Genomic DNA, 19548 nt, shown 5'->3' on the forward strand with positions numbered 1-19548 from the left:
ACAGCCACAGCTGTTCTGTCCATGCAGTGACCTCTCTGGAGTGTAGACTAGATGCTCTGACAAGCCCACACTGACTTCAAACTCTGAATCCTCCTGCCTCAGCCTCTGGATTGCAAGTGTAAGCCAAAACCAGACACTCCTTTATACTTTTCAAGCTCTGTTTTAGTTTTTATAATAAGCAAATAATCCTGCCAAAAGTCAGAAAACCTAATTTCTCATTTTTCCTTAGTAACCTATATTCACTCTGGAAAAAAAGAAAAATATTTATAAAAGACAAGTACTTAAATAAGCTTCACATATAACCAACACCCATTTTCAATTCCAGAACCTAAGAGGCCAAGACAAAAGAATCAAGAATTCAGGTCCCGGATTGCATAACAGGTCCTGGGTCACCCTACACTACACACACACACTCTGTCTCAAAAGTCAATGAATTACAAATTAAAAATTACGTATGTTTGGCGAGTGAGGTAGGTTTAAACTAATTACAACTAAAGTTTCTAAGGATAGTGGTCGATAATGCCCCTTAATTTTATTTTCTCTGATATTTTACTAGGATTCTGCTCTGCTCTCATATTTTTAGCAGGAACACTACAAAGATAACGTATTTTCTCAGTGTCTCCATGTTAGGAAACATATGATGTCTGCTTCTGTTTGAGAAAAGTCCCATATAGCCCAGGCCGGTCTTGAGCACCCTATAAATCCAAGGGTGACCTCACACCTCCCTGGCCCTCAGGGGCTGGCATCACAAGTGCTGCCACTCCTAGTACATTACGTCAGTTCATTTCAACATTAGTGCTGCTAATTCCACTCACTCAGTTAAGGGCATTTGTCCAGGTTCTCTACGGGGGTCAGAAGGGGTCTACTATGTAGTTCTGGGTGTCCTGGAACTTACTATGTACAACAGACTGGTCTTGAACTCACAGAGATCCACCTGCTTCTGTCTTTCACATGCCGGATTAAAGATGTACACCACTGCTCTCCAATTTAAAGTTGGTATTTCCCCTTTTTGCAAATAAGGATTTTGTGTAGAAATAGGTGAGGCTGTATATTTAAAAAGTGATGAACACTGAATGTTGGGAAAACAGGGCTATTTATTTATAACGCAGTCTCAAAGCTCCTATGTCAGCATATGATACTCTGTACAAGTAGAGAGTGCTATCTTCATAACTTATATGTCAATGTACCATATACCATTTACAGTGTAATAGAAGACAGCAAAGCCTTTGTCCATTATTGTTACTGAATAGTGTGTTGATCTAAGATCAAGATTCTAAGTTCTGCCAGAAGAACACAGTTCAGACAGTACTGCTGACGGTACTATACAGACTTCCCTCACCTATGCAGCTTAGCTATAAACCATAATCTCAGGCCAAACAGACACCTGCTTCACTAATGCATAGGAAATAAACACTGGTCGGTGTGGACAGCCCAGAGCCATCAGGTCAAAGTATTTTACTATCATCCAGCATCAAGTCCTTGTCTAAAGACAAAATAGTAAAGATGCCCTAATAAAGCAAACTAGAAACAGCGAAAAGTTACAACAATGTCACTTTGAAACAACTGCCAATGATAGTAATTATAGTTGCTTTATCTTGATTAAATCTAACAAGGTTAGAAGTCACATTTCTCCTTCTATGACAAGTCATTTTCATAGAACTGACAATTTTGACAGCCATACCTAATTATTTTGACAGGAGTGGTCTTTAAGTTGGGTGTACTGCACACCCTAACCCTGACATCTCTGAAGCAAAGGCGGGCAGATCTCTAAATTCAAGGTCAGCCTCATCTACATACTGGGTTTCTAGGACAGACAGGACTACAGAGAGACTGTGCTAATAATTAATAATAATATAATAATAGTTTTTACATTTAAAACTAATGTAAAAGGAAAGCCATAAATCATAAATAAAGGAGGATGAGCTTCTTGGTTCAAAATGAGGTTTTACTTCCTGCCTTCTTTATAAATTTGGAATACAGGATATAGAACGAAACATTAAAAAAAAAATTAAGCTGTAGACAAAAGAACTTGAGCATTACTTAGAAACTCTCCAACTTTTAATTCGCGTTTTAGTTGTAAAGGTATAAATGCACAAGCGCGCCGAGACACTGCCACCAGGAAGCAGCTGCTTTCTGTAAGTAGCACTGGGGCGAGGGGTGTTAGCATCAAACACAGCGACCTCACGCAGAACAGTCATTTAGGTAAAATGAATAATGACCTAAGTGAGTGCACCACAGAATCCTGAGTAGAACACACAAGTACAACTTCCCGACCTTCATCCAGGCTGTGGCTTCTCAGAAGCACAAGTAATAACATAACAGATAAACTGGACTCCATCAAAATTTAAAATGTTTGTGCTTCAGAGACAGCATGAAGAACTGGAAAGCAGACACAGTAGTGACCACAGTAGGGACACAACACTTAGGAAGTGGAGCCAAGGCCAGTCTCTTCTATAGAGACCACATCTCAAAAAACCAATCAATCAATCAATCGACCAAATCCATGAGCTCACACTTCACACTAAGGCGGGCACAATAAAGAGACTGCACAAGATCTGGGCGTGGCAGCACACACCTGTGATCCCAGCAAGGTAGCCAGGGCTGTGAGAGACTCTGTCTCAAAAATAATATAATATTTATATCCTGTATCGTTCTATATCCTGTATTCCAAGTATCATCAAAAATACGGGAACTAGCGTTCTCATAGGTGCTGGAGGAGACAATGGTGCAGTCGCCCTACAAGATGGCCCCTCCAAGGGGAAGCAGAGCTGGTGCCCACCAGGGTCTCTGCTCCTAAGTGCATAGCTACAAGGAGAGGGTAGGCCAGGGCCTCACTCACAGGGTCCTGATACTATGTTACACTCACGCTAGTCCTGGGCTTGCAGCAATTCTCCTGCCTCAGTCTCTCAAGTGCTGGGATTACAGACGTAAACTACAACTAATTTGGGATGTCCTTTACCATTTGGACATGATATATCCAGAACATTGTTCAGAATAAAATAGATTTTTAACACAAGCTATTAGATTGGGGGGAGGGGGGTCCTGATGACATGCTCAGTGATACAGTCACTAAAGGACAAATATTATATAACTATTTATACAGAATAGCTAGAGCAGGTAAAGCCTCAGGAAGCAGATTAGAGGTCACCAGGGAAAGAGCAGTGACTACTAATAGGACAAACAGGTTTTGTCATGTAAAAACTTTGAAGATATAGTGTGCTAAGATTAAAAAGCACAAGTAATACCATTAGGCTGTACGGTTAAAGCGACAAAATAGGATTGGCAAGATGGTTCATTAAGTCAAGGCACTTGCCACCAATATTATTGCCCTGAGTTTGATCCCTACAACCTACCATGATGGAAGGAAAAACCAGCTTTCACACAAGTTATCCTATGACTTCTATACACATGCTATAGCACACACTTTCCCCCTGCCCACACACAAAATAAATGTTTTAAGAAATTTTAACATGAAAAATGCTAATAAATTCTTACCTATATATTCTACAAAACATCAACAAAAATTAGAATAGCCAAAAATGTTCCTGTTGTAAGTCAGAATAACAAACATATAATTATCATTCTTAATAACCATACAATGGATTACTAATCTGAAAAACAGAGAACTACAGAATATCTAGGAATAATATGTCTGGTAAGCAAAGCAAATGCCTTTTATAAAAGAGGACAAGAGATCTTTCTTGAATGGAGCTAAAGCATTTTAAAATTTACAATACAGTTTAAGAGAGTAAGGTAGTACACTAGCTACCCAAGCCTTGAAAAGATAACGCCCAGTGAAAGGAGCCACATTCCAAGGCTGCAGTGTGATTCCATGCATATGCAATGCCCAGAACAGGAAACAAAGGAGATTTGTAGATGAGGGATTTGCAGGTAGTGGATCTGATCAAAGGGATAAATGTCTGAAGTCAGTGGTGAAGGTCACACAACTCTGCAAATACAGTAGGCAGCAATGACCTGGATCAGGGCCAATTTATGGGGTTTGAATTACAACTTAATTAGCATATTCAAGAGAAATGAAGAAAGATGTACATGCTACAAATACGCCACGAGAACAGAACGAGGAAGTCAGAATAGACCACATGACCTTTGCTTTATGACAAAGGTGACATTATAGTGTGATGAGAGGAAGGGATGACTTGTTCAATGTATGCCTGGGGTTAATTACAGATCCAAGTGTGGGGACACGTTTGACTTCTACAGAATAAGCAAAATCAATTCTAAATGAACTATGGACCAGGACAGGACACATGCTGTAAAAAATGAAAACAGAATAACTCTGTGTTGTGGTTATAGCTGGACAATGTCTAAATCAGGTCTGAATGAACAAAAAGGAAGCATGAGTGGAAAGTCAAGTCAAATTAAAAAAATAGAAGGAATAACAAACAAACAAACAAAGCGGGCATGGAGTTGAACAGCTTTAATCAGAACACTGAACACTCCAGAAGCAGAGGCAGGGGTAGGCACAGCTCTGTGAGGAGGAGGACAGCCTGGTTTACAAACCGAGTTCCAGCTCAACAAAGACCACACACACACACACACACACACACACACACACACACACACACACACAACAATCACTAATGAAAGGAAGGAAAGGGGCTGGAGAGGGTGGCTCAGTGGTTAAGAGAGCACCAACTGCTCTTCCAGAGGTCCTGAGTTCAAATCCCAGCAACCACATGGTGGCTCACAACCATCTGTAATAGGATCTGACGCCCTCTTCCGGTGTATCTGAAGACAACTACAGTGTACTCATATATAATAAATAAATCTTTAAAAAAAAAAAAAAAAAAAAAAAGGAAGGAAAGAATTCTATAATTCAGTAACAAGACCTTTTTCCTCTTTGGACAGGCTCTCATGTAGCCCAAACTGGCTCAAACTCTCAATCCCAGGGTACTACCATACCCAGCCTTTATAAAAGGCACTCATCAAAACATACAACAAGAAGCCGGTGAGATGGCTCAGCAGGCAGCAGTGCTGGCTATTCGAGCTCCAGAACAGTAAAAGCCAGGTGTGTCTCACACCTGTACTCCTAGCCGCACTGAGCAGTCGGACAGAAGCTGGGAACTAGAACTACACTGCACGCATGCGGCAAAGACAGCAAGAAAGAGCCCCAGTCTACAACCACGTGGAGGAGCAAACAAAACCCAGAAATGTCCTGACCTCCACATACTCTCTGCACGCCCAGACTCTCATATTCCACACACAAACCAAACAAACCTTAAACCACATAAAAGTCCTACACACCAATAAGAGCAAAGCCTGGAAATAGTCAACAGTCTTCAGTAAGTGAGTGGATGAAATAAATATGCTGGTATTCATACAAAAGACATACATATACACGTTTTGAGAGAGCCTTGCTCTGTAGCTCAGGCTAGCCTGGAAACACTATGTATGTAGCCTAGGGTAGCCTCAAACTTGAATCAATCCGCAGTCTCTTCAGCGTTCTCAATGCTGCAAAGTATTGACATGAGCCATGGCCCCCACAAAAGATTATTTAGTGTTAAAAATAAATGAGTTACCAAGTCACAAAAAGATATTGATGAACAGAATAGAAACTAACCTAAAAAGGCTACATACTGCATGGTTCCAACTACACAGCATTCTAGAAAAGGTGAATCCTAGAGAGCACGAACACCAGCGGTGGCCCCAGGCTCTGGAGACCGGTGTGGGCACAGATGCCGGGGAAGCATGAGCAGATGAGGTAGAGGGCACGCGGTAGGATGAGCCAGCATTCTGCATGATGTTCAAGTGATGGATACATAACAACAGTGCGTGTTGTCAAAACCCATACAACATGTAACAGCAAGAGTGGACCCTAACTCACTATGAACCCATCTACCAGTACCGTCCATCAGTTCTTTGCCTTTTCCTTTCTAAAGTAGGGCATTAAGTAACCCATTTTGTCCTTGAGCTCCTGTGTAGCTGAAGGTCACCCTAAACTCCTCATCTCCTGCCTCTACTGCCCAAGCCCTAGGATTATAGACACACACCACCATGGCTGGCTTTAAACTAGACACAGTGGTTCATGCTTTTGATCCCAGAACTCCAGAGGCTGAATGAAGCGGGAAGACTAAGTCACTGTAGTCTAAGGTCAGCCTGAGTTACAAGGCCTAACTCGATATATAATAATAAGACTAGGCAAATGTTATATTGTTATGTTTTATAGGAGGGCATGGGGAAGAAGAGGCTATGTAAAGAACTTTGTGTTTTACCCATTTTTTTTTTTTTATGAAAATCTAAAACTGCTTTACAACAATTAAGAGTTAGCCGGGTAAGGAAGTGCACCCCTGTTATCTGGTATCTCAGAGGTGGAGGGCAGGAGAGAGACCACAGGTTTAACACAGGGAGTTTGGGACCAAGCTGGGCTATGTGAGACAAGAAGAAAGCACTACTGAGTAAAGAAAGGGCGGGAAAGGCAGGACTGTCACAGAAGAAGGTGTCTTAAACCTATCTAGCCATACACACATATTCTGAAAGAGCTGAGGCCCACCCCCCAGCGTGAAGAGAAGAGAGCAAATGACATGTAATGACAGCACAGAAGAGAAAGCCACACCCAGAGTCAGAAAGACCCTCCCTAGGCCATAGCTCCCCAGAGATCTCACTTTGTGTTAAGGAAGAAAGTCTCCAAAGCTTAAGACACAGCCATTAGCAGAACTGCTGTGAAATGCAAAGACTCTGCCCCTGAAATCCTCCCACGGAAAGAATCTTCCCTTACTGTTTTCAATCCATCAAGGATTTTGGTTGAGCTTCAGAAAAAAAATTCTATTTCTAATACAACCATTCAAATTTAGATACAGCACAGACTATTTTGATAACAAATTTTAATATCCTAAAATTAGGAAACTGTCAAACAAACTCTCAAAGCAAAGCTTACCTTTCCTGAGACAGATTCCCCATCATAGAAGAGATAGTGTTTTTCTACTTTGCCATCTTCAGTTTTCATTTCTGCCATTTTCCTGGTCTCCCCATCACTAAGGGCAACATCGATCTCACAGATGGGACCAAAAAAGCCTCCAAGAAAACTCTGCAATAAAATAAAAGTGCTCATGATTATCCTATTTAGACGGTCACTACACTTTGAAAGTCAAACTTAATTGCTTTTAATATAAAGCCAAATAGATTACTGATCTGAGTTTGCAAAAATAAAAAAAGTTATCAAATTCTCCATCCAAACTGAATTGAGGGGCACACATGCGTTCAATCCCCAGCACAGGTGCAAACCAAAGTAACGATCCCACTGAGCACAGCACACACAGAGTTAACCCTGAGGCTCACACTCACAATTCAGAGAACAGACTTCGTGTTACACGTGTTACTATGTCTACTACCAAAACAAACAAAAAAAGAACCTGAACATGCTATAACTTCAACCAATTCCGCAAGTAACCTACATAATAATGAGAATCTAACAACCAAAATGTAGAACTCAATTCCATGCATCCAAATTTGAAAAGCTGCAATCTTATTACACCCTTTTGAAGCTCTTCCATCAGAGAAAAATTTTCAGTCTAAACTACCCCCTTCAAGCTCAGTGTTATCACAGTGAACTAATTACCATAAAACCTCTGCTCTATCAGGTCTGGACAGATTGAGTCACACCAGGTAAGACTTTTGAGTAAACCTGGCATTCACATTAGACGCTAATAAAGTTCCCATAAATATTTCCAAAAGAAAACATATACACACTGTAAGTACAGATAACTGCTTCCCAATGGCCAAGCACACTAGCTGGCAATGCAGTCATGGTTCTGACATGTAGATGCAGCTGTGCATGCTGTGATGTGCTATGAGCACTAACTCGGTGTTCTAGTCTTGTCACCGCACAGACCTTTATCCTTTCTGGTGTCTGTGCTTTAGATGGGGTTCTTCTGTGCTGCTCCATTAGTCTCTACCTAGAAAGTTCGAGCAGTCTTTCTAAGCAGCTAGCCCCACAGGCACACCCTCCGCACCAGCGCCTCTATCATCTTCCTCCCTAAACTGTTCTGCACAAAAACCAAAGTGACCCTTTAAAAACTCGCATCTGATCATGTTAAGTAAAATAATCTCAAAAAGATAAATACCACAATTCTCATATATAGTATCTACATTTAACTACACATATACAAACACAGGTGTGCTTGTGCGCACGCACACGCACACGCGCACACACACACACACACACACACACACACACACACACGCACGCGTGCACACACAGCATGAAATAAGAGGATAACTGGCAAGGAAGGGAGGAGATGACAAGGGGTTAACAAGTTAAACGCAAGCAGAGCTCACTGAAATGTCATATGAGAGCTGGGGAGTAGACACGAGCTCAGATCCCCAGTACCCATGTGAGGGGAAAGCTGTGTGGGGCTGGGAATTTAGCTCAGCGGTAGAACGCTTGCCTATTGAGCGCAAGGCCCTGGGTTCGGTCCTCAGCCCCGGAGGGGGGAAAAAAAAAGCTGTGTGATTGCTTGCTGTTTGTGTCCATAGCCCTAACACTGGGACGGACACACACATATGCACGCCTGGTAGACCACTTGTAAATGTTCCAACAGTCTGGAAAGCTTGTAAACTGGACCTACTTTAGAGAGAAGTCTGGGGCCAGAATGAAGGCCCCGTTAAGTTATGTGCCCGGAGCCAAGATTTATGGCCTGAGATCAATCCCTAGAATCCATATGATAGAAGGAAAAAAACCAACACCCACAATTTGTCCTTTGACCTCCATACATACAGTGTGGCAAGCACCCACGCACAAGAAATGCTTATTTATTTTTTTTTAAATGTAGTTTTGCAGCTGGCCATGGTGGTAAATGACTATAAGCTCAGCACTTAGGAAGCAGAGGCATGAGCCCTACCGAAAGCTCAAGGCGGCCAGGCTATCCATGCCTCGTGCCTGTAGAGCCCACAGAAGACATCAGACCCCTGGGACTACAGTTATATAAACAGTTGTCAGCCATCATGTGAGTGTTAAGAACCAAACCTGTGTTTTCTGGGAAAGTAGTCAGTGCTCTTAATCACTGAGCCATTGCTCCAGCCCCAATATGCAAAATCTTTACAGGTAAGTTGACTTCAAATATGTTATTTTAAACACATGGACAATATATTATTTGATGCGGCTTACAGATAGACCTACCAGCTCTCCAGATACAATCACCTTAAAGGATAGAAGTAATTTGTGCAGAAGTTCATCAGATTTGCCTGCCTGCCCTTGTCCTAGAGTCACCTGACTCACTCACCCTTGATGACTGACTGGTCTCTGTATGGGTGATACCCTAATGCAAACTGGATTCTCCCCACTTTGTCCTCACAGACCGAGGACGTATATGACTCTCCCTCTGAGCTGTACACTCTGAGGACAGACATTTTATCTTTGTTCATCATGAAAACAAGACCTTAATGCAGTTTCCAGTGCTTTATACAAGGCTCTCAAATAACCGTGGACTGCTACTTTCCAGTACACACATGCCACTCTAATAACAGAAAATACGTGACTACACACAAGACAATGAACTGAAATCCGTGACTGTTGCTGAAACGAGCCCTTCCTTAGAAAACCAGGCTGAGCTGGGGCAAAGTCTAAGTCTGGAACTCATTAAGCATCAGCCCAGTCCTAGGGAGGACAAATAATGACAGTAAACAAGCCAAGGAGCCTCCTAAGGCTTTGTAGGTCACAGGTGACACAATGGCCAAATTGTTTTCACTATTCCTATGTTATGAAGAGATGATTTCTTTCTTTTTAATCCTTTTTAAATGTATTTATGCATTTCTTTTTAATGTACACATTCTCTGCCTGCATGTGCACCTACACGCCAGAAGAGGGCACTAGATCCCTTTAAAGATGATTTGTGATCATGTGGGTGCAGGGAATTGAATTCAGGACCTTGGGAGGAGCAGCCGGTATTCTTACTCGCTGAGCCCCTGTCTCATCAGCCCATATAAATCCTTTTTTTTTTAATTTATGTATATCTTTTATTGTATGATGTTTTGCCTGAGTATATATTTGCTTGCCAGGTGTGTGCTAGGCCTCTGTAGGGATCAAAAGAGGTTATCAGATCTTTTGCAACAGAAGTCACAGGTCACTGTGAGCCACTGTGTGGGTGCTGGGAATTGAATCCAGGTTCTCTTGAAAAGAGCAGCCAGTGCTCTTAACTGCCCCCACAAAAGGGACAATTTCAAATAACTAGAAACTAGTACATTTAACATGCCCCTACATGTTAACAAAGACACCTACAACAATTTTCTTTCTACAATCATATTGTCTATCTTTTTTAAAACCAACATTTCAAACTCAATTTTAACCGGAAAACTAATTTCAACAGGAAAACTTGTAATCAGAGAAGAGGGAATGGCGGGTATTGATCTGCAGGATCCACTCTCAGCTGTGAGTCTGCTTCCAGGAGACGGTGAGGACTGAACCCAGGCCTGAGCCTGTATCCTACTACTGAGCTATTACACCCTCTGTGCCTCCCTCCCCCTCCCTTTCCCCGCCCCCAGCTTGAGACTGGGTCTGTGTTACCTAGGCTAGCCTTAAATTTGAGATCTTTCTTGTCTCAACTCCCAGCAATATTCAACACTATGCTCTGTGTCCCAGTTACCTTCCATACACCAAATCTTGAAGTCGAAACTCCTAAAAACAGTAAACTGTGAAATAGTGTATTTCACCCAAAAAATTATATGTATGTGCAGCTCAAAATTTATTACTTCATATTTAGTAGTTTCCACTACGTGCAACTCACTGAGGCAGCAAGGGAGGAAGGGAGAAAGAAAAACTGACAAGAGGGGAAAGACAATATACTCAAGTAGCTGCCTATTTTAAACAGGGAAACTAAGTCAGATACATTCAACAAAGGCAACTGGCAGACTCCCCTTCCCATAATGTCAGCATTAGCTCATTTGAGTTACAAACCAAAAGCAGGGAAATTAAAATTCACTTTCTCCCCTAATTGGATAATCCCCAAAGTTACTTAAAGGAAAATTAAGACTTAATAACTATGATAGATGTTTTACATATAAATTTATATATGGCAACTGTTTTCTACATATATTCTCTATGTAACATAGAGAATGATCTTTCCCAATGTGAAGTTTGACATTTAAAGACTCAAATTAAATACTACTTTAACAAAATTAAATTGCCACTAAAGCTGCCAAAACACAAGAAGACACAGTTATGCAATATTTTTCAATAATAGGGCAGGAGAGATGGCTCGGTGGTTAGGAGCACTGGCTGCTGTTCCAGAGGATCCCGGTTCAGACTCCCGGCATGCACATGATGGCTCAGAACTACAGTTCCAGGAGATCTGAGGCTTTCTTGAGGCCCTCTCAGACACCCAATAAGCACATGGTGCCAAGGCATACCTTGTTTAGCATTACCACCTAGCAAAATTACACATGTAAACATAAAAATCTAACAAACTTTTTGGCCACTACTTAAGAAAATGTATTAAGTCTGCTGGATGTAAAGAAACAGAACTTGAGGGAAAGGAAAAACAAGCAAAATATATATGAAACAATTTTACAGTAAGAAAAAAAAAAAACCAACAAAAAACAGAAACGAGCTCAGAGGAACCAAGGCTTCCACAACCTATTCACTGAGCCCACACACGATGAAACAGCAAATTCTCATACATACATGCGTGTCTATTACAAAGGCTTTAATGCTTTACAATTTCGTTTGACAAATGCCTTAAAAATAAAAAAGTTGCTCGAGAACGTAACTAGAAGGACTAATTACAAATGTAAGCAAAGAGTAAGAGAGCGGTTTAAGTTTTCAAATTATAAGCAGTGAAAGGAGGGCTCCCTAACAGCCAAATAATTCCTTCATAGTTACTTCCACCTTAAACTAACTTATCCAAACAAATGCTTAACTCTCCTGAGTCTGTAAGCTGCAAGGAAGCAAGCAGTTTGCCTTGTTCATCTGTCCCGGAACTCACCCAAATATGTGTTTAAGAAAACGTTCCCCTGAACTTCTCCCATCCCCCAAACTCTGGGGAAAGCAACATGATTTCTGACTTAAAGTTATTTAATCAAAGCAACGTTTTAAAAATAGACCTGGCTGACTGGCTTGGGACGAAAACTCTCAAGCAGTTTATGAAAAGCGGTGAGCTTGGGGAGGGCAGGTAGTATAAGGACAGCGCACAGTAGGCTCTCAAGGAGTATATGCTAAATAACGAGGCAGATGAGCTCCAATCTAAAGACTGCGGGCACGTAGTTAAACACTAGCGTGCCCAACGGTGCTTTCCATTAAGTGTGGTTAAGTGCTCTGATTTTCATCCCTCCCTGGGCTCCCAAGACAACATCCCAAAGCTCAAAGTTGTGGAAACCGCTTAGGGAAGGAAGTGAAACCAAGTGCTTAAATCGGTGTCTGGAGATAAATGAGGGTCTCGGTTCCGACACCCTTTTCTCTCCCCACCCCTCCTATTCTACAAGTGCCAAAAGCCTCCACCCGGGTCAGGAAATCGCAGAATGTCTCCACATTCAACTTAAAGAAAATAAGCGGACTCTATCGAGCTCGGGACAAGGACGGTGAGCAGGTCTCGCCAGAGTCCGGAACTGAGAGATTGGGCACTGACAGTCCTCGGCTACCTTGGAAGGCGAGGCCCCGGGGCTCCGGCTGGGCGAGCTGCGGGTCCCCAGCCAGGGTCCCCACAGCCGGTCCAGGAAGGCTGGCAGAGGTTCCGACATGGCCAGGACAGTGTCGCCGGCCGCCGGTGCTCAGGCCTGGCCGGGACCGGGCAGCCGTCAGGCCTCACCGCTCCGCGCCCCTTCCCTGCAGACTCGGCGCCGCGCCCGCCGTTGGGAGTCCCGCCGCGTGCCCCGCGACCCCGCGGGAGACAATCTCTCGAGCCGCCGCGCACTCACCATTGTCACCGCCGCCGGGTCCCCCCACTCCACTCGGCTTTCCCTTAGGAGAACTCACAGCCTGGGTGCCTGCGCCCCGCCGCCCGTCACGTGACCGTAGGCCACCAGCCGCACGTGACCACTCCTTTTCCTCTTCTCCCTCCCCCTACTCCAGCCCCGCCCCATTAGAGGCCCCGCCCGTATGGAAGGCCGTTTAGAGGCGGGGTTTCTGTGCCCCGCCCTTCGGCTGAGGGGCGTGGTCGGTGCGGGTGACGTCAAGTGGGAGGGGTCAATAAAAGGTCTTCCCAGTCCTTCAACCTTAGAGCTGTGGAACTCCTCCCCCGACCCGCCCATTTCCTCTTCCCTAGAGAAGATTGAGGGACTCCGGGAGGAAGCAAGGGTTTGTGCAAGATGGGTGTCTTTGTCGGCTTGCTGCGTTTCCGACCTTCGCACCTGATCTCACCTGAAGCGGTTTCCGGCCTCAGCCCTGAGAATGGTTGGCCTCCGAAGAGACCAATAGGGAGGAAAACTAATCTTTAGAGCACATCCTTTGCGGTTCAGCGATAGCTCGCGACCTATCCCTCCAAGCCGGAAAGGCAGGACTCACAGATCGGTTCCGCCCTCCTTGCCTGATAACAGCCCTTCCTAAAAGTTTCGCAAGCGTGCAAAACGCGCCTGTGCAACAGCTCTTACCAGTAACTTTAGTGGAGGCCTAGAAGACCTGCGGATGGATGAAATACTACGAAGGCTTCGGAGATGAACCTTTCATTCAAATTCAAAGGGGACCGGGGAGGGGAGGGGAAGGGGCGGTCATCAGCCCCATCGTAACAAAACTCAACTTGGGAAGCAGAGTGTCAAGTCTGAAAGTCTAAAATATTTAAAGGTTAAAATGAGGCTATGGTCTCTAATCGCGACAGAATTCTAACACTGGAAATGAGTCTTTTGTTTTGTTTGTGAGGCAGGGTCTCGTGTAGACTGGGCTAGCCACAGTGGAGAGTGAGCATCTCCAAAGTGCCTTCCCAATGCTGGAATTGCAGGAGTCACTTCTGGTTTTATGCGCTGCTGCAGATGGAACACTGTACTTGCTGCATACAGGGGAAATCTCTAGGCTAAAATGATATTATCTGAAAACAAAGTTTAATGATTGCAATGCCAGGGAGCTTTGGAACAGATGGATGTTTGTGTATATATTTATTGTTGAAACAGGGTCTAACTAGGTGTCCCAGTCTTGTCTGCAATATGCTATGTAGCCCAGGCTGTCAAGAAACATCTGTCCTACCTACAGCGCGCCCAGTACTGGGGATTACCTGCCAGATCTACAAAAGGGTAAGATAGTATTGGGACAGAGATGGGAGTTTAGAGCTCAAAATAGTATTGATTAAAAACCTGTGATGTAGACAGCTTGGACGAAGGTGCATCACCCACTCTATAAAGAAAAGGATAAGACAGGCATAGAGGTTCATAGTTGTAATCTCAGCACAGGTGACAAAAGTAGAAGAATCGCCATGAATTAAAAGCCCCTGGGATATCACACAGTCCACTGGATGACTTGGGCTCCAGTGTGAGGCCCTGTTACAAAGAAACAAAAGAGAGAAACAGTTGCCCATAGTCTAAGATCTGAAAGCTTAACTGTGCTCGTTGATGCTAGCACCCTTTGCTCAAAATACTTTCCCCTCTAAACTGCTGTGGTATGCTTGTCAAAAATCTATGGACTGGGCTGGAGAGATGGCTCAGCAAAGTCGAGAGCACTTGCTGGCTACACTTAGAAAGGAATGAGATTGGATTTTCAGCATCCAAATAGTGGCTCACTACCAGGGGGATCTGATGCCCTCTTCTGGTCTCTCTAGGCACAACATATGCAGGTTTTGTACATTGATTCTGAAAGACATCCATACACATAAAAGATTCTTTTTTAAAAAAAAATCAGCTATCTGTATAACAATTGATCTCTTTCTAGACTTTCCGTATCTGCACACACTATCACACTGTCTTGACTTCTAAAAAGTTACAGTAAGTGTTGACTCAGGAGGTAAAATAAAAACAATATTGGATCTTTTATTCATGAACTTCGTGTGTTTTTCTAATTTTTAGACTTTTTTAGTGTTCTTCACCAGTGTTTATACTTTCTAGTGGTACATATTTTTATTTAGTTTATCTCTAAGTGCCTGTATTTTAACACTATTGTAAATGGAACTTTAAAAATTTATATATATATAAATATATATATATGAGTTTATTTAAGGCATGGGGAAGGGAGTTGAGGGAGGAGGGGGGAGAAGACAGAGAGAACGGAGGGAGAGAAGAGAGGCCAGCCAGGAACACATGGGATGGGGAGAGACGGGACAGAGCAAATAAGAGGGTAAGAGATTAAGAGAATAAGAACAGAACTTTAATTTTTTCATTTTTCAGTTGTTCATTATGTGTGTAACTTTCTTGTATTGACTGTGTACCTTGCAATTTTTCTAAATTTCTTTGATGATTTGCTCCAGGATTTTTTTTCTCCCTCTCATTACCTGGGTTTCTTTTTCCCTTTGTGGAGCTGAGGACTGAACCAGAGCCTCATGGACCCCAATTAATCAGCCTAGCACTAAGCTGTATTCTCAGCCCTCTTCCTGGAATTTCTTGAAACCCTAGATGGAGCATCCTAAATGGATTTTTTAAATTATTTATTATATGTGAGTACACTGTTGCCATCTTCAGACCCACCAGAAGAGGGCATCAGATCCCATTACAGATAGTTGTGAGCCACCATGTGGTTGCTGGGAATTGAACCCAGGACCTCTGGAAGAGCAGTCAGTGCTCTTAACCGCTGAGCCATCTCTCCAGTCTCCCAAATGGAGTTTTACTTTCCTTCCTGTGTTCCAACTATCTGTCTCTCGTTCTTTTCCTTTTTCCTTTTCATGTTTCTTTATTCTGGGAAGTGTGTGCTACAGCGTGTGCTTGGAGAGCAGAATTTGTAGATGTCACTTCTGGGAATTGAGCCCAGGTCCTCAGCTTTGTCAGCAAACACCTTTATCTGATGAGCCATCTCACTGGTCCTTCTTTTTGTTTTTGTCCCAGAAATGATCTTAGTACATATCTCAGGCTGACCTTAGACTCGTGATCCTCCTGCCTCAGTCCCTGAATGCAAAAATTATATCATGAGCCACCATGTTTGCTCATGTTCCAGTTCTCATGATGATTGTGCGTGCGTGTGCGTGTGTGTGTGTGTGTGTGTGTGTGTGTGTGTGTGACTGTGCAGTGGTGTGTGTGTGTGTGTGTTACTATGCAGTGGTGTGTGTGTGTGTGTGTGTGTGTGAGACTGTGCAGTGGTGTGTGTCTGCGGTGTGTGTGTTACTGTGCAGTGGTGTGTGTGTTGTGTTACTGTGCAGTGGTGTGTGTGTGTGTGTGTGTGTTACTGTGCAGTGGTGTGTGTGTGTGTGTGTGTGTGCAGTGGTGTGTGTGTGTGTGTGTGTTACTGTGCAGTGGTGTGTGTGTGTGTGTGTGTGTTGCTGTGCAGTGGTGTGTGTGTGTGTGGTGTGTGTGTGTGTTACTATGCAGTGGTGTGTGTGTGTGTGTGTGTTGCTGTGCAGTGGTGTGTGTGTGTGTGTGTGTTACTGTGCAGTGGTATGTGTGTTACTGTGCAGTGGTGTGTGTGTGTGTGTGTGTTACTGTGCAGGTGTGTGTGTGTGTGTGTGGTTGTGTGTGTGAGTGTGTGTGAGGTGTGTGTGTGTGTGTGTGTGTGAGAGAGAGAGAGAGAGAGAGAGAGAGAAAGATGTGTGTGTCTGATGGTGTGTGTGTCTGATGGTGTGTGTGTCTGATGGTGTGTGTCTGATGGTATGTGTGTGTGTGTGTGTGTTACTGTGCAGTGGTGTGTGTGTGTGTGTTACTGTGCAGTGGTGTGTGTGTGTGTGTGTGTGTTACTGTGCAGTGGTATGTATGTTACTGTGCAGTGGTGTGTGTGTGTGTTACTGTGCAGTGGTGTGTGTTACTGTGCAGTGGTGTGTGTGTGTTACTGTGCAATGGTGTGTGTGTGTTACTGTGCAGTGGTATATGTGTGTGTTACTGTGCAATGGTGTGTGTGTGTGTGTGTGTGTGTGTGTGTGTGCTGTGCAGTGGTAGCCAATGTCTGGCATAGCTGTCAGTGAGCCTTTTCTTTCAGTGTTCAAACCTCGGTATAATCCATCCTCAAATTCTATCAAAGTTGGTTTGTGTGACCAACAGAATAATGTGCTGTGGCTGTCTCAAGCTACTCCTGACTTGGTTTCTCCTGGCCACTTCCTTCTATAGACATCAGCCCCCATGCCATAAAGCCCCGTGGAGAGGAGTCATTTCCTGTCTCTTCTGAAAACAGATGGTAGGACCTGCCAGCCCGAGCGTACCAATGTGAAAACTCTCATCCTTGGTCAAGTCTTCAGATGGCTCTAGCTCTGGGGAACATCCTAACTGTATTTTAAATTTTTATTTATTTTTATGTAGTAATAATAAGGCCGGATGTGGTGGCACACGCCTTTAATCACAGCAGTCAGGAGACTAAGGCAGGTGGATCTCTGAGTTTGAGGCCAGCCTGGTCTACAAAGCAAGTCCAGGACAGCCAGAGGTAGTAACATGGACAAACCTTGTCTTGAAACCAACACACATACCTGCCCCCCCAAAAAAATACCCCCTGCTCAAAAGTAATGAATGAATGCCAACATATTTTCAATTCCCAGGAGTCCTTATTCTTATTTAATAAGTATTCTGTCTTAAACACAAAGTAATCACAAATATCCAAATAACAAAAAGGATACATTTTATATCAATCACTGAGGTAATTTCCCCCATAAAAACCTCATATTGGGTTGGAGAGATGGCTCAGAGGTTAAGAGCACTGACTGCTCTTTCAGAGGTCCTAAGTTCAATTCCCAGCAACCCCATGGTGGGATCTGATGCCCTCTTCTGGTGTGTCTGAAGATGGCTACAGTGTACTCATATGCATAAAATAAATAATTCTTTTAAAAATTTTTTTCATATCAGGGGATAGAGCAACAGTGAAGAGCATTTGCTGCTCTCCCAGAGGACCCAACTTTGGTTCCACTATCCAAACGGTGGCTCAGAACTGTCTGTAACTCCAGTTTCAAAAGACCTAATGCATGCCCCCTCTGTGGGTACTAGGTACACTGGAGGTATACATACTTACAGGCAAAACATCATACACATTAAGAAAAGATTTTTTAAAAAAAAGTTTATATCAAAGAGATGAATGATTATGCTACTAATGTCTTACTTTCTCTAGATTATTGTTTTGTTCTTTATTGATTGATTTTTGAAACACGGTCTCACTGTGTAGCTCTGCCTGGCCTAGAACTCACTATTTAGACCAGACTGACCTTGAACTCACCTGCCTCTGCTTCTGAAGTGCACCAAACCCAGCTTCCCACCCCACCCCCCTACCCCCGAGCTGAGGACCAAACCCAGGGCCTTGGGCTTGCTAGGCAAGCGCTCTACCACTGAGCTAAATCCCCAACCCCCAAACCCAGCTTCTATAAACCATTTATGACTCATGCAATAGGTAACAAATTAAAAGGTAGCAATGTTATTGATGAGCCATTAGGCCTTAAGGGATCATCAATTCTACACAGCAATTCTAAAGAGGGGATGACTTTTCTCCCTGGTGAATATTTTTAGAAGTGTTTGGAGGTTATTTTCTCTGACATCTAGGGGAATGGAACAACTGGGCATCTCATGGGGAGGAATTGGGGCTGTTCCAAATAAACATTACACACACACACACACACACACACACACACACACACACACCTCCACAATAATAGGGCATCCCCCCGCGACAAAGAAATGCTGTCCAGAGGTTTGGAGTATAGCATAGTGGCAGTAGGCTTGAGTAACAAACATGAGGCCTTAGATTCAATCTCCAGTTGAACACACACACACACACACACACACACACACACACAGAGAGAGAGAGAGAGACAGACAGACAGACAGACAGAGAAACAGAGAGACAGAGAGAGTGAGAGAGACACAGAGATTCTTCCCAAAGGGTCAATAATGACAAAACTGAGAAACCCTAGTTCAACATAGATGAAAGAAGGCAGAATACCAAAAGATAGTTATATTAATAGCTTTTTTTTTTTTTTCTTTTTTTCGGAGCTGGGGATCGAACCCAGGGCCTTGCGCTTGCTAGGCAAGCGCTCTACCGCTGAGCTAAATCCCCAACCCCTTAATAGCTTTTAAATTTATTTACCTTTATTTTATGGGCATTGATGTTTTTGCCTGCACGTATGTCTGTGTGAGACTATTAGATCTTGGGTATTACAGATGGCTGTGAGCCACCATGTGGTTGCTGGGAATTGAACTAAGGAGCTCTGGGAGAGCAGTCAGTGCTGTTAACCGTCATCTCTCCAGCCCCTATGTTAAACAGTGATTGAAATACTAAGACAGCGTACTGAGAGGAGAGCAACACACAGCTTCTCTCACCCTTTCTCTCCACTGTCTTAGCATTCTCTTATAATGGATTTGGGGGGGAAACACATATAATAAAAATGTATTATAGTTATTTGTTTGTATCACTAAATAGTGAATTCCTGACGGTTTGATCCTTGGCTAAACATGGTAAAACTCTTAAGAGGAACCTGCACAGGTCACCGAGTGTCACATGTCTTTTTCTCGGCTGTGCAGCAGCCCCATCTAGTGATTAGCTCCATTACTCCCAAGGTGAGTCCTAGT

At 43.4% G+C, this 19548-nt stretch overlaps 1 protein-coding gene across 2 annotated transcripts in view; it reads right to left on the bottom strand.

The window, feature by feature from the left end:
* The window catches only part of Vps26a (VPS26, retromer complex component A), a 31255-nt gene extending 18264 nt beyond the window's left edge, over positions 1-12991 (bottom strand). The window contains exons 1-2 of one of the 2 annotated variants that reach the window (XM_032888528.1): positions 12865-12991; positions 6896-7045 (exon numbers count right to left, since the gene is read on the bottom strand). In XM_032888528.1, coding sequence (XP_032744419.1) covers positions 6896-7045; positions 12865-12867 — 153 coding nt within the window. In that variant the 5' untranslated portion in view covers positions 12868-12991. Of the gene's footprint in view, positions 1-6895; positions 7046-12864 lie in introns of those variants that run through there. The other variant, XM_032888529.1, reaches the window with a different exon arrangement.
* Between the last annotated feature and the right edge of the window lie 6557 nt (positions 12992-19548).

The sequence above is a fragment of the Rattus rattus genome, chromosome 18, assembly GCF_011064425.1.
Source record: "Rattus rattus isolate New Zealand chromosome 18, Rrattus_CSIRO_v1, whole genome shotgun sequence".
Classification (NCBI taxonomy): Eukaryota; Metazoa; Chordata; class Mammalia; order Rodentia; family Muridae; genus Rattus; species Rattus rattus.